At 35.4% G+C, this 21436-nt stretch overlaps 1 protein-coding gene across 2 annotated transcripts in view; it reads right to left on the bottom strand.

Annotated features, from left to right (window-relative positions):
* EDIL3 (EGF like and discoidin domains 3) overlaps positions 1-21436 on the bottom strand; it is a 260926-nt gene that overhangs the window by 140798 nt on the left and 98692 nt on the right. The window contains exon 3 of one of the 2 annotated variants that reach the window (XM_085528740.1): positions 18960-18989. The exons of the other annotated variant lie outside the window; for it this stretch is intronic. Coding sequence (XP_085384866.1) covers positions 18960-18989 — 30 coding nt within the window. The remainder of the gene's footprint in view (positions 1-18959; positions 18990-21436) is intronic. 2 annotated transcript variants of the gene reach the window in all.

Below are 21436 nucleotides of genomic sequence, written 5' to 3'. Positions count from 1 at the left end.
ATAGCACTGTAATACTTCTGCAGGTAATCTTTAAGTAGCTTCAAACACAAAGAGAACAACATTTGACCAATATTAATGAGCACTGGAATTCGATGGTATGCTTTCCAGGCATTTTTATCCTTGTTCATATAAAGTAATGTCAGCAAGATTAATTGTGCACTAAAAACAATAGATCTATTCACTTTGCTGCTCCCTTTGAACCCTTTTGTGCATTTACAGGGGTATCAGCCAAAATAATAAGTAAAAGTATATTCCAAAATACATCATTATGTTATTCAGTTGAATTCCCACCCTGTTTTGGAGAAAAATATTGAAAGTTAACTTAGAGCTTTACGGGTTTTAAATTTTTTAGTTGCTCTGACTAAATCTCTGATATTTTATAGATGGAGAAATCAAGCAAATGCAACCTCAGTACTGAGTTGCTATGGGGCTCGTGGCAGATCTGTGTCATCTGTTTTCTTCTTTGACAAGTACAGCCAATTAAAACTTCATAAATAAGTCTTGTATAATGCAATACTGAAGAAATAATTACATATTTGAGAAAGACCGTTAGTTCATCTATAGCAAGAGAAGGCAGGAAAGCAAGGGAATTTTCATTTTCTTAAAAAGGAAGTAATTTTTGACACTGAAAATGCACAGAGTGAACAAGCCAGTAGAGGAAAATTGTTACCTGATTCTGTCTTCTAAGGAACTCAAATTCTTCTGAAGTAATACAGAGGACTGTTCAAATATCTTTTGAGTGTTTCTCCTGACAGTTTCATGGAAACATCTTTTTTTTTTTTTTTCCTGCCCTGCCTACTACCAGTTTTGAGGGAAACAAAAACAAAAGCAAACAAAACCCTGGAGACATTAGCATTTATAAAACACACTTCAATATGTGTTAAGTGAACATAATTACATGAAATTTTGATGGTTCTCATTTCAATTACTTGGTAAATGAGCTAATTTTACTATAGACTAGCTATTTCTACAGAAGTAAGCTACACAGTGCAATGGAAACAGACCTGAAGAACAAAGGAGCTAATGCTCAGGATCTAACACAGTGTCTCTTCTGCAAAATGAGAGGAATATGAAAGATTAATTTACTTTGGGTTAGCCTTAGACTCTGTAAAGGCTTTTTATCTGCTTACATTTGTAGATAGGAGATATGAAACAAGTTGTCCCCTTTAAATTTCCAGAATGCACTGGAGTTTATGGGAAAAAAAAAAAAAAAGCTTATGATTCCTGTGCACTGATGATGGAAAAGTACAGCCCTTGCACTGCTCAACCAGCTAAAGACAGCAACAGCTATACACAACTGCAAGAAGTTTTTTCACAAACATAGAATCTGCTGCTGCTTTGGTGGGAGAGATATTCAGAAATACCACTTGCAGGTCTTCTTTAAAGTCTGATTCCCTCAAAAGTGTGCTTGCTGCTGTGCTAAAACAGGAAGATCAAAGATCAAACTGCCATTATTTCTTACAACAAGATTAGATGAAGAATATGAATACCAAGAAAAAGAAAAAAAAGAAAGAAGAAAAATGCTCCCTGGTGGAGTGATGTGCACAAAATGATCACATTTACAACTGGGAACACTTCTGATGACACCTATCTATCCATCTTCTCTTCACATAGCAATAATGCAATTTCAATGAAAAACACTAAATTAGTTACCGACACTGATATACATCAAGATGAAGATAATGTTAGTCACAGAGCTAATTGTTTCATTTATTTTGAGGAATATTACTAAAGCAGGACTAACAGATAATGCTACTCTGATGATATGGCAAGATCCAATGAAAATCAAAACAGATACTGGAGTCACTACCAAACTAATAAAAGGTGTCAAAGGACATTTTTACATTTTATTGTAGAAGAAAAATACACTCAATCTGCTTGCCTTCATACAACTAATGTTTCTCTTGGATCTATAGGAATGTCAATCCCATCTTTTACCTCTCCATCTTTTAAGTTTATCAGCAGTCTCTAACTATGTTTTAACACAGAATCATAGAATCAAAGAATCTTTAGGGTTGGAAGGGACCTCTGAAGGCCATTGAGTCCCACTCCCCTGCAATGAACAGGGACATGCACAGCTGGATCAGGCTGTCCAGGGCCTGGTCCAGCCTTGCCCTGAAAGTCTCCTGGGACAGGGCATCAACCATATCTCCGTGCAACCTATTCAAGTGCCTCATCACTTCACTGTACAAGACTTACTCTTTATACTCCATCTAAATTTACCCTCTTTAAGCTTGAACGTCAGTTTGAAGTATTTCTTTCTTCTCTTTAATATTTAAGTGCTTCCTCTACTGTAACAGAGTTTACATACAAATACTTCTTGTATTATGAAACAAACATATATAAAGAAGTCAGTGGCACATGTGACTTCCTTCACCTTTGTGGGAATGATTAATGTCCCTGTTGCTGGGGATCAAGAAGGGAAAAATCATCCCAGAATGTTTTGGACTATAATACTGAATTTGATGTATTAACCAGCTAATACAGTACCACATCTCTGCAGTCCATTGGTTCCTGCAACTTCTTAAGAATGCTGAAGAATCCCAAAACAGGAACAACCAAAAACATGCACTACACATATATTTCATAAATATTTGAGATGAGCTTAATCTCTGGATCTACACATTTAGGATAATCAGCTCTATGATGTACCTTCTCCACACAGTTATAAAAGATGCTTATATCATGTGTACATGCACGAATGAGGAACTACATTCCAAACTGTACCAACCTTTTTCATTCGTCTTCATTCATCATTATGGCCTCAAGTTGCACCAGGGCAAGTTTAGGTTGGATATTAGGAAGCACTTCTTTACAGAAAGGGTAGTTAAGTACTGGAATAGGCTCCCAGGGAGGTGGTTGAATCACCATCCCTGGATGTGTTTAAGAGCCGTCTGGATGTGGCGCTCAGGGATATGATTTAACAGAGGGTTGTTAGAGTTAGGGTACAATGGTTAGGCTGCGGCTGGACTTGATAATCTTCAAGGTCTTTTCCAACCTGGGTAATTATATGATTCTATGATCCTTACAGAACTCAATCCAAAAGGATTTTTCAAAACTATGCCCTTCCAATTTGAGCTTCTAGACTTTAAAATTTGTCAGATACAAATCCAAAATATAAAACAACCCCATTTGGAAGAGTCTGCCTCCCACAGAAACACATAAATGAGAACTCAAAACCTGCAGAAATATCCCTGCTAATAACAACAGAAAAATGTATGAAATGAGTGGGAATATAATAAAAGCTTTTCAGGGTCTGTGATCATAGCCACATTTATAACTTTGCCTTTTAATTTGTTAACATGATTATGAAGGGTTTGCCTGACACAGAGGCTGGCTATTGAATGACAACAGTTGCACATCTGTATGGGAGATATGTTACATTAGATTAAGACCATTTCAACCACTTGGCAAAAACGACCCAGCATCACTTATGTTCTGGGAATAGACCACATCAGGTCTCACTAACACACACTGAGCCACTCCGTGCCTAAGACTTATCTGCTGCTCATGTATTATGAGGATTATGTCTACATTTAGACATTTCTGAAGAACATTCCTGACATAGCTGGATGCAAAGAACAACATATTTTTTAACTACCTGAAGCTCCAACCATAATTCAAATGCTTGTTTTGCACGATGCCACATCAAGGACATTCAAGGAGAGAGTTCCCAGCAGATGTGCTACTGACCTTATGTCAGAAATAGCTGTCATCACAGAAATGGCTTCTTATTGTCAAAAGCTCATTCTATAGGAGTGCATCTTCAGTAACATACGAATATGTTGCAGTCTCATAGTTGCTCTCTTACTCACACTTTTCTATATTTGCTTGTTTATTTTTGCCCTTAAATACAGTCTGGGTTCAGTATTTACATAAACACCTAAGCCATGTATGGCTCATTTTGTATTTTACTGGAGCACTCTGGAATGGCTCCAATAACAACATGTCACATTTTAACTAAAACTTAAAGAAGTCAACCTTGATGTAGCCTGAAGTACCTCACCCTTCATCCCTCAGTTCTTCCAAATTTTAATGAGAAATCCCTGCGAGCTCAGCATACATTAATATTTCTAAAACAAACGATAAAAATACCCATAACTACTACAGATCAATACATTTCAGACTGATTCCTCCTGGAATTTGCCACTGTTGAGTTTATTTGCTGTTAGAAGGCAAATTAATTTTAGAACAAAAATATTTATTATTGTTATAGCTTGCTATTTATTTGTCTATTTAAAATTGAAGAGAATAGGCATGAAGGAACATCCTCACAGACTATAAGGAATATGGATAATACTAGTTGACTGTTACAGAATAGATCAGCTTATGCAAGAAACCAGTAAAAATAAAGGTTACCAACATCTTGTTAAGAATTAACAAGAATGGTTAAGAATTAACATTCTTAAAATATCAGCTTAAAGTAAGTAAATAAATAAATAAATAAATAAATAAATAAATCTGTTTGGCCTGTCTCATGAATGTATTAGTGTATCGGTACTGTATTAGATCCTATCAAACAATTCATTATAAATGAATGGCAATGATCTAGACTTAATTGCACTGTGATTAAATATTTATCTAGTTTTTAAATGCAGCGAATGGAGTGTGCTGATTATAATGATCAAGGTATCTCCATCTGGATGCAGCACAAGCTAAGGTTCACCCCTTGAGTACAAAATGTTTTAGGTCATTTCTGCACATTTCACTCTGAATCTGTTTCGTTAATTTCTGTTACAGAGAAATTTAAACCAATTGTCCAGACACCACCCAGAATATTTTATCCAAATAACTAGAATATTTTCTGACTATTTGAATTTAAATTTGATAGCTATACTGTGTCTTGCCTTAAAAAAATAGTCTAAGCTTCTTACTTAACCCTTCCATCCACTGGAGACAGATTAAAACCACACTTGAGGTACGCTCGTTGTAGTAGGCTAGGCAGTGATACTGCAAATGGTGTGACTTGAGAACACTCCAAAATTGTAGTGTTTTGCAAGACATTTTCCACAAATTCTGCTTCATTATTAGTTTACATACTCCTCAGCTTGCAAGTTCAGAACTACCGCCCATTTTCAATGCTTTCTTTCTCCCACTGTCTATACCTTCTAACACCTACATACATGTTTCTGAAAAAAGCCCACAGACTCCTATCCTGCCCTCTTATCTCATAAACCCAACTTAGTTCAGTCTGGGTTTCTGCATGCACATTTACAAGAGTTTGTCTTCCCCCCCAAAAAAACAACAATCTTTACAGAACATCCATGTTCACATCCTTTGCATTCTCTTCCAACTTTACACTCAGAAAACAGCATTTGCATTTTACTCCCAGATGACACTACTTCTGTCACTGTCTTGCTCCATTCTTTTAAATTAAATATGGGGACTTGGTTGCTACAGTCGTCTTTTCTTTGTTCAGACACTTTGTTTTTTCTCTACGAGTTTTGAAATATGTGGAAGACTTTTAAAAGAGAAAGTCTGATCTTTCTGATGCTTTTCTTTTTACCTCTTGCAAAGACCTGAAGAACTATTTATGTTAAAAACAAACAAACAAAAAAGCAGAGAAATATTGTAGATCGTGAAGGATATATATATACCATCACAGTTCAGCTCACTGATGCAATGCCAAGATGCTATCTGTACCGTTAAATATGGGAAAATTGTTTAGATAAAGAAACAAGAAAATACGGAAAAATAGCAGCACTGTCCTATCAAAAAGAGTACTTAAACTGCTTGACAGTGTTATTTTGAAAAGGCCTACCTATGTGAGCTGCTTGAATTTATTTTCAAGCTGATACGCATTAAAGATCACAGCTTACAGTAGCGGGCAGAAGGGAGTGGGAAGTAGAGCCTGAAGGATGTGTAGATGCATTTGTTTTTATAACCAGGCACCAAAAAATTCTGAAAACGATCTGATCTTAAAAAAGTCCTGTACTTACAAATCTTTTATTGTTTCACTCTTTTTCTGCTTGTCAATTACATTTTGAGTGCTTCAGAGAAATGTGAATCACTAAGATCACCAGCTGGCCACTAAATCTCAAGAGAGATCTCTGGACTTGAATTTGAGCATAATTAGCTAACCAGCAGCTTTAGAGCACAGATACAGAATGGTGAATTTCACACAAGCAACACAACCTTGCCACAAAAGAGTCCTTATATCCAAACTGTGTCATCCTGAGGGATGAGGACACCACCACAGCCTTCACAGTGAGTTGGGGTGATTAAAGGGTAAGTTCAAAAGTGCATTCCTAACAACACTAATGTTTATAGAGTTTCCATTAAAACAAATTCCCCAAATCTGCTCTTTATTCAATTAAAACAAATCCATCTGTGTACTTATTACATTTGTCTGCTGCCTAAGTGAAAGGCAGATAGCAATAAGGAAACTATATACAGCTTTTTGCAAACTCCAACATCATTTGAGATTTCCATGTAATAGCCATTTTCAGAATCACTTTTCATGTCCTCATATATGAGTATGTCAGTTTCCACTGTTTTACTTCACTTTAAAACCATCAGCAATCAGGACATTTTATCCTTTTCTGGAGTGCTGTGTTCCTCTAATAACTGGAAAATGGAAGAAAGAACTAAAAAGATAATGTAAGCCTTAATTATAACAGCAAATAGATTAAAATCCAGTTAGTCCACGTGCTTAGAATTCCACTGGGAGCTAAATATGGCAACAATCTAAACTTATCCTACTCGTATTTCTGTGAGTCAGGTTCTAATTACTCATGTTCTGTTAATGACATGGAAAGAGCAGAAGGGAATCTTGGAGGGTGGTTATCCTTAGGATACAAAATACTATTACAAAATGATGAAAGAGAATTGCTAAATGTGAAATATATAGAGACCAAAAAGACTTAAAGTTGATCACAGAAGAAACCAAGTGAAATAGATGAATCTTGCATTGCAGCTGTTTACTTCCCTGAGGTTGTAGGATGGGGGTGATCTATTTATCCTTAACACCTTGCATTTTTTCAGCTGTCACCAGAATTTCCCAGTTTTATGTATCCTACCCTGAATTCTCATGAATTCCAAATCCTGCACTCTGTCACTATTTGTCGTATTTCTCTTCCTTCTTAGCTAGGTCGCCACTCTCTTTTTTGTTCCTAACTCATTCCCACTTCCCAGAATGGAAGCCAAAATGTTTTTCACATGTTGATAGAATCAAGCGTGATCATCCAGCTTTGAAAAATGCGGATACTGCAATTAGGTTCAGAATGACACCAGTATGCTATGCCATGAGGATAAAACCACTACTACATTAATTTACTAGGTACTTTGAGAGAGAACATCCTTTGCTACATGACCTTCACAGCCTAAAATAAATTCTTCATTTGGAAGTACTTAAGGAGTTACTGATCTTTATTCTGCTATCAAAAGTGCAGACAGAAAGAAGACTAGATGACAAATAAGTTACACTCTACCTTTTTGCCCCTACTCAAGGGCAGCAAAAGAAGAATGCTGACTTGACAAAATCACTGATTTGTATTTTGTTTCAGAAATGCCCAGTTCTACTGCCTTGCAGACAAAATTACTACAATGATTTTATCTGACAGAAGGCTGGATTAAAACTACATTTAAATAAATAAATAAAAAAATAGGGGGGGGGGGGGGGAAGATGAAGAAATAGAAAATTGAGAAATTTTCCAGGTTGATAGAGAAAAATATATAGATACTAAGTAATTGTTACTGATTCCCTTATTGCATATTAATAGATGAACACTGTTCTGTGATTCAGAGAAAGGGGAGGGATTGTTTTAAGTGGATGAAATATTGCAAAAAGCTTGAAACTAATGAAATTCATGAATAATTGTAACAAAGACTTGTAATATTGATGTCAAGAACTAACTCATGCTCTGCTACTAAAAGTAGAAGTATGGTATTCCACAGAGTAAATACATAAGTTTATACTCATATCTTTTTGCTTTTAAGCTATAGCTTCTTCCTTGCTGCTTAGTCATTTTAATAAAACTTAATGAATTCTAAATATTTTCTTTTCCTATCAGTGACAATTTAAGTAACCTCCAAGGTTTACGAGGGTGCAATTCATTTTAACATTTTTAGTAATAGACAACTAGACATTTAAGAGAGCATGTTATATTTTTGTAATTGTTATTTTCATCAGAACAGTTGTCATACAAGCTCAGTTCCCACAGAAGCCAGTGGAAGCTGTATCCTGAATAAGTGAGTATGCTAATGGAGTGGACTCTGAATGCCTCAGTTGTTTTTCTTATCATCGGGACTACTAGTAATTCTCATTTGGCAGTTTATTACTTTATAGAACAGGGAAGCTTATGTAAATGTTTTTACCACATTTCACATAGTATTTAAATATAAGGACCACAACTGAAATTAACAATTTTACCAGGTGAATGTGACAAAATAAGCTGTTTCCCAAATAATATTTTGAAACACTGAAAACATGTAGATAAAAGTGCACCGCAAAGCAGAACATACCTGAATACTACATGTTGTTTTTAATTTAAACCTAACAATGAACAGTTATGTGCTGAAGTTATATCCTGTTTATCTAAAAGGCTTCCAGTTAGGAAATATTAAATACATTTTAATTACGGTAGTAAAGGCTTCAAAAGAACATACAACGAAAAAGAACCTATTCATTTTGTAAGATAAAAGTATAAAGGAAGGTCTCAGCTCTGGCAAATGGTCATTAGCATATGAAAAGGCAATCAATTAGAACAATCATGAGAATTAATAAACGTAAATGAAGAGGCATATACTTACTATTGCAAAAGAAGGCTGAAGAACTTGCTGTGTACGTGCAGAAATCCACACATCCCTGACTGAGTAAATCTGATTATTCCTATGCCCCTAAAACCATTTTTCATCTCTTTATGTTAGGCATTGCATCTCAATCTTGCTTTCAGTGACACATTTCACAGCCTTTTTTATTCTTGGTCAACATTAACAGCAAACAACCTCTGAGTGTTTTTTAAAATACAACTTTTTTTACTACTCAAGTTAGGATAGACTTAAGAATCATTTCAAAACCACAGTGAAACAGCTAGTCAAACAGTCAAATTATTTCATCCCATACCAGATAATAGGACTGACACCAGCATTGAGATTTTTGGGGATAGCTTATATTTTTATCTTGGTACTGGTATTGGTGGCATTAGTAGTAGGCAGAATAACAGCAAATAAAGTGCAATGCAGGAAGACATTAATCTAGGTGGAAACTAGGACGTAGTTGAGTAATTGGTGAGACAAAGATTCATACTAAGACAGATCAGATGGAAAAAAAGCAAAATTCAAAATTAAACTGTGTTTTAAACAGTGTTCTTGGTTCTCCAGGACACTTAATTCCATTTGCAGTTACATTGCTTAGCAATTTAAATACTGCCTGGTTTTTGATGCATGACAAACCCACAGCAGTATAATGGCATTGCATATATCCAAGACCAGTGATGCTGTTTCAGATTTGAAGCTCATGTCTGAACGAGCCTTACCTCCTACCTGGACCACCCCAGCTCATTCAGTAAAATAGGCAACATGGACCTACAAAAGCCTTTCCTCTTTCTATCCTTCCCATCATTACATGAACTCCTACTTCACATCATGCAACCTATGCATCTCCAACACAAAATGTAACATACTTATCTGATTATAAAATTAGTTGCAAAGAAGCCTGAAATTAACAAAAGTATTACATCTACTCGGTTCTGACATGCTCTCCGTTATTTTGTCATGTGCCACAGAACTTGCTTTGGTACTTCATCCCATCAAAAGGTGCTATCCAACCTGCCTAAGCCTAGGTAGATCTGTAAGTTAACCCCTACATAAGACTATATGAGTTACCAAAATGACAGAGAAAGGATTCTGGTTGTAAGAATTAAAACATTTGGCTGTAAATATCATAATATATAGAGGAATGGTAAAAACACAAAATAGTACGTTTATTGTTTCTGTTTTTTGTTGGGTTTTTTTGTTTGTTTTTTGGTTTTTTTTTGTTTAGTGTTCTGTTTATTGTTTATTGTTTTTATTATTTACCGTCTTCGACTGCAAAGAATGGCCAGTATTGGACTCAATCTTGTGGAGAAAACCATGACGTGATGATGTCTGCCTACACTGTTTCCACACTGCTGCCTAAAAGAAGACTTTTGACTGAAGAGTCTTGGTGCAATTTAGTGTTAAACACATACCTGCCAACAGCAAGGAATTCATATGTATGCAAGAACTGGCACTCGTAATGTACATGACACCACTAAAACCTTACACTTAAGAATGTTATTTGGGTTACAATATCCATCATGTCTGTACAAAATTTATTTAGATTCTTTAATAGCTCACTAACTCCACAGTTCTTCACACTGTTATCGTGTACTATCTTTCTACAGGGCCAGTCATTGCAAATGGGTCATTATTCAGTACTTCTTTTATCCTCCAGGCTGTCTGTGTAATACAAAGCCATAGTAACTGCAAAGCACTTAAATCTGCACTGAACAGAAAATGAGTAAAATTTCTTCTCCAATACTCTTTATGTTTCCACAGTCAATTCAGTGCCATAAAGATGGACGTAAGACACAATTTAAAACCAAAATATGCAGAAAATAACCCTCTTTCAGTCCTATTTTTGAGCAGGGTCCCTTGCATCAGTCTTGTTAAGCTGCTTCCAAATCCTCAGTCAACCAGTGCTAATGTTTGTTTTGCTTTCAGTTGCGTTTGCTGTTTCTCCCTTTCCACATGCCTGATTCCTGGCTGGGATTTCTTGATTGCTTTAATCCAATTTAATTGCATACTCTTACTAAAGAGGACGTGATATAGAGGGTATTTGGGGGTGGTTTTTTGGGGTTTTTTTTGTTTTTTTTTTTTCCTTCTGCTTCTTTTTTTTTTTTTTTTTTCTTCCACCTTTCTTTCATTCTAACTTTGGCTACATGTTTCTACAAAGTTCCCCTTCCCAAAGCAGGCCTGATGCTTCATGGCAGATCAAGGTAACTAATTGAAAGAACAGTAGCTGTGTGAGAGAAGTGGCATTTGGGAATAGCCTACTTTCAGCTGCATCCCTTTCAGCAGCAGCCAGACCAACGCACATAGTCTGCCTGCATTCAACCCATCAAAGGCCCCTATTCAGACTCATTCACTCTGTGCTCCTGCACAACTCATTAATCTCATCGTAGCCTGCCAGTACCCTTCTCTGACAACAATTTATTGTCTCAGTTTCCATCTAATTCTTAAATGAAAATCTGTCAGTTAACAAGGTTCAATTTTGTCTCCATGTACTTACTATCTATTCCCTGTTATGGTCAGCCTTTTGCCATGTTTTCTCCCATGCCTCACCTTCCATTCTAAGACTCCCTGTAAAGACAATTCTGATAGGATGCTGACATGCACTGGAGCCTAAGGTTCTGCACTTCTCTCCAAGGGTGTCCTCTCCATCTGTTCTCATCTTGCTCTCATTACTCCATAGACACACTGGGTGTTAATAAGAGAGACTTAATCACATTCACCTACGCAGAGCATATGCAGCAATGGTTTGCAAGAGCTGGACTTCTACACTGTCTTCTAGAGGTTAGGAATTTTCTCTGCTGATGGCGTGTAAACATCCTGAATGAGCCGGTGGACTTCTCCACCTATAAAAAAGCACTCTCTGACATTACATTGAAATTCTCTGTTTTGGGGTTTTTTTTTTATTTTTTATTTTTTTGGTGGGTGCTTTTCTTCCTTTTTGTTTGTGGATTGATTTTTGTTGTTGTTTGTTTTGTTTTTTGTTCTTTTTTGGTTTTTGTTTTGTTTGTTTTTTGTCTCATCTTGAAAAGTAGTGAGCTATTTTGCCAAAAAGATGCTCATTCAGTAAGGGAGAGAATGAAAATATTACTTAATTTCTGTTCCTCGCTTAAGCAAGTTTCTACATTTTATATGTCCCAGCCTACTTACTATTATAGTCTTAAAGTCCACCTGGCATTCAAGGCTTTTTTTTAATGCAGAAGCCCAATTTCCATCAGAATGGGGTTCAAAATGACCTTTACATAATGTTCTGAATTTCTCTATATTTTGATTAAGGCATATGGAAAAAATAATTAGCCAGTTAGCTTCAGGCATTGAAAAAGAAAGTATATAGTTCGAGAAGAGAAAGAAAAGGAATTTTTAGAAGTGTGTCAAGCAATGGAGTAAAGCTCCCTTGAAGACCCTGGGGGACTGGCAAATCCCTTCCTGTAGAATAATACAGAAAGATAGTTTTCCTCCTCAAAATATTCAAAACAGAATAGCTCTGCATATCACAGCAGAATTACTGTGCCCTAGAAGACAGCCTGAGAGCAAGCTGTCACAAAAGTACAGTGCTCTGGACTCTGCTGTACAGTGTGTGTAAAGTCCTTGCAAATGAGCTAGATGCATCTTTGTGGTTTTGATGGTGAGAGAGTAAGCAGATTAAATCTATCACCAACTGTCTGGGAAGTTGCATTTTAGTAAACTATGGACATGAATACATTTTATTTATTTATTTATTTATTTATTTCCTTTTCTGATAATCACCAAACGAGTTACAGTTTCAAATTCTTGCAATCAATAGAAGATCATTAGGGAATTATTTTCAAGAAGAGATGCCCTTTGCAAAATCCAATTTCACAGCCACAGTTAGTCGAATATTTGTAAGGCAAACAAACGCCCAGCTAGCCTACAGAGACATGAGCATGATTATAATTCGTATGGGAATATCATTCTAAGAGAGATTACAAATCTCTTTCACTTGTAGTCTCAACAGAGTTGTCTAAACATGAATGACATTTTGCCAATATTTTAACCCACTGACCTCTTTTATTCTTTGATGAACACGGTTTTACAGCATTAAAAATAAAAGTGTTCATTCATATGAAGGAAGGGAAGCCACTAAAAAATGACTACACTATTTCTGTTCTAGCAAAACACATAATACTCTGAACTATCTATAGTAAAGCTATACATCTAAGACGCTGCTCAGTAGAAATTTTCCACCATCCACCAGAATTAGATAAGAAGAAATAAAAAATACATTAAATAAAAAAATATTAATTTATCCTCCAATAAAAATAGATTAGGACTAGGGAAACGTGAATTTTGATAATTTTATTATTCATTTGCATATATGTTTATACTTATATATCCATTCATTTATATAAAAATATATGCTTGTTTCCTAATAACATCTGTAATACCTTTTTGTCTGTCTATTTATTTATGTAGATCTACCTGATATACCATAGTAGTCATCCTAGTGACTGCTGTAGTATCTATTCGCCACTGGGTCAAGCAAGTTAGTTACCTGCTCTGTGGATCTTAACACAAAAGAATGAGTCTTTAATTTGTTAGATGTTTTCTATTACTGTTTTTTTATTACTCTCTGAGAAGTCTTTGAATAACTTTTTTTTTTTTCTTCCCTGGAATGCTTCCTGTTGCAATTTTTGATTCCAATCCTTATGCGTCTTTTCCCAACATATCTCTTTCTCCATTTTCTATTGCATTTTCAGACATTGCTTCTAAAAAATGTTTTTATCTGCCTTAAAATAAGTTCTGTGTAAGTTGAAATTCTATGAAAGTTAACAGATGAAATATCAGAGAACTGTTGAGTAACAATGCTTTTTTCCACTCAGAAAAGAAAAAAAAGACTGTATTGCTCACAAATTTACAATAAGGAATCTGCATGCATACACTGTGCCACAGAACTGTTGTATGGATTGCTTTTTACTAATGTGTTTGAGTAAGAAATTACTGTCATGTACTGAGTTTGCTACCTCTTCAACACCAAAATTTCATTAAAACAGTATTAAATTCATACTACAAAATAGCTTACATTGTCATGAAGAACTGAAACCATTTGCATATTTTATAAAGATGGAGGATAAACACAGAAATCTCAGTTACCTATGAAAGCAGACTTAAATCAATGACAACAAAATCAAGGAATGTATTCACTTATTATGTCAAAAAGGTACATATTTATTATTTCATTCAAAGGCGTAGTGCAAGTAAAAGTGAACAAAGTGAGGCATAATGAGCCGCACCACCTTTCATCTTGTCTTGGAAAAATTACTCTTAGATGTCTTTAGAAGCAATTCCAGACTCCTTTATGAAAGAAAGGAATATGTTAAATCATGGGAAACATTTCTGAAATGCAAAAATTCAAACAGGAGGACATCCATGAGAATCTGATACAGTGGGCTCAAAACCAACTTGCAACAAAGGAACTTTTTCCCACTTTAATAAGGAGATTTAAAAAATCATGCTACATGGAAAAAAAAAAAAATCTGCAAGAGACAAGGTATTCCTAGTTTGCTTTCACAGGATGCATCATGAGCTTCTGTGACAGTAAAACTATTCAAGTGAACCACAATACAAAATAACTTGAACACATTTGTAGAACTAGCTCAAAAGAGATCGTTCAGATGTCTATGGCAATTAAAATATCAAAGATATTTAGGTAGAATGGAATAAAAGGATCTGGATCAATGCTTAAGCAGAATCAGCTTCAGAAAAACAGTCAAGATTGTTTTTAAAACTCCTCATTCTTGCTTTTGCTAAACACCATGCAAAATGTAAGCATGGTCCATCTTAGGTGGGGTATGTTTGATGATTTACAATTACAGTTCATTGCTTCGACTGAAACATTCTGACACTGAATGAACACCTGAGAAATACAATTTTTAGAGATACTCACAGGTCAAGCATTCACCCATAGCAATACTCAAATCCACATCAGGAGCTACAACAGTTGGAACACAATTATAGAAACTTAACTGCTATGAGATTATTTGGGAAGAGAAGGGCTGCACTGTCAGAGAAGTGAAACACTACCTCAAGAGCAGAGTATGGGAAAATACTATGCATTACTATGCATTAAACAGGAGAAAAAAATAATCTAGCCTTGATCCCAATCACTGTTCCATTAAAAGCTTATAGTGATCATAAAATGTTCCTACAAAGTTTAAAATTTTCATAAAAGCAGTTTATGAGTCACAATTTATCCTACAGCTTGTTTTTTATGAATCACAGCATCACAGAATTATAGAATGGCTTGGGCTGAAAGGGGCCATAAAGACCATCTAGTTCCAACTCTCTGCTGTGGGCAGAGTTGCCAAGTAAAGGCATGTTTTGGAAAACTGGTAATATGTGATACCCTACAATTAATCTTTTTGTCTTTCCTCTCCTGCAATTAATATAATGTAGAGTATTTAAGCAACAGTTCTAAGGTACTTTCAATGGTTCTGAATGCTGAACAACTTATCTGCCTTGCAGGTGGAAGTGGCTGCTTACCTCCCCGTGACAACACAGATCATATCATTCAGAGGTTTATTACATGATGCTCAGATACATACTACAAACTGGATGATGTGTGCTGCTGTTTTGGGAAAAGAACAAAAACTAGCAGATGCAAAAACTCTGCTTCCTTCCCATACAAAGCACATGTTTTTTTTCAAGATGAACACATACCCCAGAAACCTCAGTGAAAGACTCCAAGTGATAGATGGGGCTTTGGTTACAATTTCTACTTATTTTTCACCACTGCACCACTGCATCTTTCAAACAACAACTGCCTTCCTACTAGAAGGAAGGAATGAGGCATGAGGCTTTGTAAAAAATCAATAAAATCGAAGAACTAAGTTGTATTGGATCAACCACATAAGAATTCATTAGTCTTTTATGTTCAAAACAATATTGTCTGGTCATATATTAACACAAAATCAATAGAAGCTAAAAATTAAAAGCATCTGATGAGTAAGCATAGTTTATTAAATTTGAAGATATAAATGATATCCAGTTAAAGAAAAATTACACTTTACTCATAATTTTATTATTATTTTTAAGCTGCACAAGCATTATTTTTATACCATGAGTTTAACTTCATTTTCCCAGGCATATAATTACATATAAAACTATATGTCTCCTATTAATGCAGTGGACTGCTTTTGATTTTGTTTTCATCAGTAACAAAATAGTTGATTTCACTGACACAACAGATGTTGCACTTCGGGGCTGTATTTTCGCTACAGCTGCTTTAAGTTCCAATCTGGCAAACCTGTAACCCTTTGCATACTTGCAAAGACAAGTTTACTATGCACTGAGAGTTAAAAGGACTACCCAGATACTATGTACTGAAATGCTTTGCTGAGGTTGATTTCAAAAGTTACATACAACTTTGAAGATCACAATTTTTACTATCTTATAGAATTTCTAAGAATTAATGTCTGCACTCGTATAAAGCCTATTTTATTTAGTCACATTTCATCCGTATATAGAGTAGGATTATATTCTGGTAGTATCTAGAAGAAAAGCTTAGAACATAAAGCTTGTTCCTCAAGGCAGAGATCAGAACTGTTTTCGCAAGGTCAGATTTTTTAAAGTGGAAATTTTCATATGAATAGAAAAAATATAATTCTGCATTTGGAGAAGTCCAGTTAAATTACATCCTACAGAAACCTTCAAATTCATCACATTTTTATTTATTTATTTTTTTTTCCCCCAGAGGAAGTAATTATTTTAAAAATGATTCATGAAGAATCTAATGATGTGAAGTACCTGAGTCCTACCACCAGATTAAATAATAAGAAGCATTTCTATTACATTAAGCCAGTGTATTTTTACAGGTATTTAGTCATGCTCCATTGTAACATAATGTCTAAGAAGCTGAAATTTGTTTGCACAAATGTTTATAAATATGTGTTTTGTCTCACAGTGTAAACCTACCACGTAGAATATATGCCAGAGGCATTCACTCATCTGTCCAATTCAGAGAACAAAAACATTCTGGTACTGTTTATTTGTGTACTTCTAGCTTTTGATTTGTCTGTGTGGGAATAACAATCTGTGCTGCTGTAACAGTGCAACTCCCACACATACACCCTTAATTCTAACAGCAGTCTCTCATGGCATAACTAACTCAAAAAGATCACCAGTGTTTCTATTAAGAGTTTTCATGCAGGAAGTTACACCGATATAGCTATTACTACACAAATAATTGCAGTACATTTTTTAGATGTCGAAAAACCCTTATACAGCAAAAACTACAGTAATACAAATTAAGACTGAATACTAGGTGCAGCTCATTCAACCAACACGATTACATAAATTATTTAAGATTTAAACATATATGACACACTTCCTTGGAGGAAAATATTTTTAAAAATACTTGTACAAAAGATTTTACTGATAATGAGTGCATTCAAGAAGATAAGAATGGTTAGGAATATGAAGGCATTCATTGTAAATTACTGTCTGAGCTCTGCTGAACTGAGAATTATGTGGAGAAATAACCAAAACACTGATACAGGTTGCAGTAAATCAAAACAGAATTAGTTAAACATGAACCACCTAAATGAATATAAAAACAGACAAACACAACTCTGCTTTGTCACCCAAAGTTGCAAGGATTCCAGAGGATGTGAATACATAACTTGTAGGATTCTGTTCAACTACTGAAACCCATTTTCAGCTAATTTGTCTAAGTCTGGCCAGTTCATAAATATGGGCTGTCACCAATATCTACAGTAGCATTAAAAATGCGAAGGAGAGTCTGTCTTTATGAGGTACTCCACTGGCTGTTATAGGATTGATTATTAATGTACAGCCACAAGTCCCTGAGCATTACTACAGTGCATTCACATATACTTCAAATGTCTCTCTACAAAATGTACATACTTAAATCCACTCCATGATGGGAATTCAAGGTGCTCTTCTTTTATCACTACTTAAAATAAAATGGGGCAGGTGAGCCCCCACGTACATTTTCCTCTTGCAATCAACTCATTTATTAATGTATTTGCCATGCAAATTTGAAGACAGGTTTCTCAGATGTGTTTAGTTAAGTCTTATGCAGCCTAAAGCTCTTCCTTTCCGTTTCAACATGGCCTTCCTCATCTCAGTCATGCGTTTTTTTCTCTTCTGCTATTATCTTCACGTTGTAAGTTCCCTCTTGATTTTTTTCTCTGATCAGTGGTATCCTTAAGTAGTCTACTCATCTCACACTCCTGTCTTTGTTCTGAGTCCTTTCATTTATTATTCTCTACCATATCCTAAAAAATTATATTGCTCCCAAGTTGTAGATTAGTGTTGTAAACAGTTTTCGATCCTTCACTGCTATCTTCCTTTCTTTGTTCACTTTTCTTACCTTTTCGCCTTTGGCACTCTGGAGACCTTGACTTCTTTTAACAAGACACTATAAAGTGACTCCCTATTCATCTGATGTTTTAGCTCACTGAGTTTACACAACCCAGTGCCATTTCAAATATGTTAATCTGTTTAGCAGCATTCTTCTTTGGTATGTCTTCTTTTCTTTAAATACTCCCAAGCTAATGGATTGCCATTTAATTAGAAATAGTTAATCTTTGGAATCACACAAGCACTATGTGTTTGCATCTCCTGGGGTGCTTCTAAACTAATTTTTATGACTGCGTTGTTATCTGTTCTCACTACTTGGCAGTCTGTCAATGGAAATAAAAGTTCACTGAGCCACATACCCAGGCCACAGTTTGCTGAATGTTTATTTTCAGCAGTATGCTTCTGTACCCTCTGCCCTTCCCTGCTTTCACTCCTTGTTCCCAAAGCAGTGCTGTCAGTCATGAAGCTGACTGAGCTTCACTAGTATAGTGCCAAATTAAAAACTAACAAAAGCACTGATATTTTTGAACTTCTGATCACTTCTGACCTTGTCTGTTGTGTTAAGGTCCATGCACCAGCTCAGAATTACAAAGGAAAGAACAAGTGACAAGAAAGATTTAGAACTACTGTTGGAGGAAATGTTCACCAAATGTTTCCTTCTAGTGACAGAAAATATGGCCAAAAGGAAAGAGACTCAAGAGAAAAGAAAATGACACTTGTAAGGATATTAATCAAACGTTATGTATAAGTCTGGTTTATATATTTTATATAAAATGCATATACATATATAATGTATTTATTTTTCTAAAAGGTAGCTCTTAAGTAATAGTCACTTCGATGTAGTTGTAATGATAAAATATGCATACCTGCTGAAGTTGGTTCCTCTTCAATGGAAGCTGTGCAAATGGGGAGAGTGGGGATGGGGCAGGGTTGGTGGGAGGAAAGGAAGGGAGGGAGAGAGAAAAAAAAAAAAGAGATGAAGAAATCCAAATTGTGCTAATTGTTATATTATTAACCTTTCCTTAGTATACAAGCAACAAAACATCCCAAAAAATTGTTCATGTAGTTTGATAACCTTGAGTGTGATTTATGTTAAAAATGGTTCAGTTCTAAAGGTGAAGACTTTTAAAAAGCAACTGTAGGACCAGTGTTTTGGTTAGCTAATAAAGACTGCTATATGATGACACAGAGACATCTTTTTTTGCATCTCTCCATTGTCTAATGCTTATGTATCCAGCAATGGTCCAATGACCCTTAAATTAGACAAGGAGATTTTTTTTGGATTTTGCTAGTTTGTTTTTCCTAACAGAATGATGGAGTGTCTGTTTGATTCTCCTGACCACCTGTTTATTGTGTGAGACAAGCCATAACACGCATCTTCATTGCAGAACAGGTAACCATCAAATTGTATAAAGCTACCACCAGAAAGAACCTGTGACTATTGACTATCTACAACACAGATTCAAATAAAAGACATGCTCACATTAAAATTGTATTTTAAATGTACATCAGTAACCTATTTCCTTCTCTTCCTGCAGTCAGCATGTTTTATATGCACATGCATCATAAAAACAGTCTTCCCACAGTCTTGACAAGTGTTCAATGACAGAGAAAGCAATAGTCAAACATTTCTCCCTGGAGACTCTAAAAGCACCGGGAGGTCCAAGAGGACTCCCTATAGATATGATATAGAGTCCCTCTAAAGATACTAAACAAATCTATTCATAATTTGCATCTTTTAAACACTCTCTTCAATCATCTGTTTAAATGTAAGCTGCTTCTGTTTGATTTCCCGTAGTATCACTTTCACACATATATTCCAAAGAAGCTGTCTTTTCTGTCAGCTTACTCATTTCCTGGCAGACTGTGAGGACAGTGTCCCTACAACCATGGAAGCACCCTGGCACACTGATGGATGGCCTTAGAGCTTGCATGTGGCACAGATGAAGATTTCAAACTTTTTCTCAAAGATCAGTATCATTCATTCTAAACAGACTTATTTGCCTTCAGTATTACTCTGTGTGTTGTGTTAGGAGAAAACATGAAAAGAGCCACAATGCCTTTTCTGTCTGTAGTGAAATTTCATCAGACATTAAGAGACTCTGTGACAATGAGTAGCTTCATCAACAGACACCAACTGTGTTTGACACTAAACATAAATCTTGGCTAATTTAGTAAAACGTTCTGTAAGCAATTGTATGTTGCATTGACACTGGATACAACAGTTATTGCTAATTGCAAAATAGCATGGAGTCCTTCTAGGGGCTGTCAAATCCAATTGATAGAAAATGACGAGTTACAGTCTGTTGCACCAGCCAGATACACTGTCGCAGACTGAAGTTTCCTGAGGTAAACAGATGGTTTTTATTTCTACAAGTTAGTGTTCAAATTTGTAAGTAGGTTACAACACAGTGCTCTGCAAAACACGTATCTTGAAGAGGCCTAAACATGGTGCTTAACTGGTTAACCCTTCTCTCTTGTAACTCTTAATTTGATGTTTAGATGTCTACTTTGAAGCCAGACTAACCAACAACCAGGGGTGTATAGACAAAAGATTACACTAAGCTTGCAAATTTGACAATAACACACTTTTTTATTATAGACTTACTTAAGTAGAATCTGTTTGTAAGAGCAGATGATTTTACAACAATAATAGAAATACCTACTGTTTTTAAACTAGTAAGAAACATCATTAGTTCAGTAACATGACAGCTAGCCATCCGAGTAATATTTGTAGAACTGATTACTGGGATGAACACTAGTACTACAAATTCAAAACTAGATTCTGTTATGACCCTGATGGTTGTTTCAGTGGGATCACTCTGCACTTAGGAACACATCTAAATAAAATAGGATAGCTGAATCTCTGCTGAAATAAATTATTCAGCCAAGAGAGCTAGACGATGCTACTTCCTTTCTTGTTGAATTATTTTTTACAATCTTAGTGCTGGTTTAGGGTCTTTCAGGTGAATACTATGTTCATTTCTTTGGCACATGAGCTGAAGACTCTTACAAATAACTCTAAAATGGCTGTCTCAGGTTCTTGTTTTGTTTTGTGTTTTCTAGAAATAAAATGCGGGACAACTGAAGTCTTTAAGATCTTAAACCTAAATGAAGATCACATGCATTTTACATATTTCACCTATTTAAGAAAGAATGCTGTAACCTTCACTGAGACGACAACTATTCAATATATACTGTCATTGACTAATATATTAAAACCCAAGACCTTTACTGTTTGAATAAGCAGGTGTCAGCAATGAAAATTAATAAATGCAGTTTAACAGCATGCCAAGTTTCATGACAACAGGAGTTCAGAAATGCTCTTGTTTAAGTCAAAAGA

Source organism: Coturnix japonica, chromosome Z (genome assembly GCF_054131305.1).
Source record: "Coturnix japonica strain WE chromosome Z, WE-NBRP24, whole genome shotgun sequence".
Classification (NCBI taxonomy): domain Eukaryota; kingdom Metazoa; phylum Chordata; class Aves; order Galliformes; family Phasianidae; genus Coturnix; species Coturnix japonica.
This window is presented reverse-complemented; position numbering and strand designations above follow the sequence as displayed.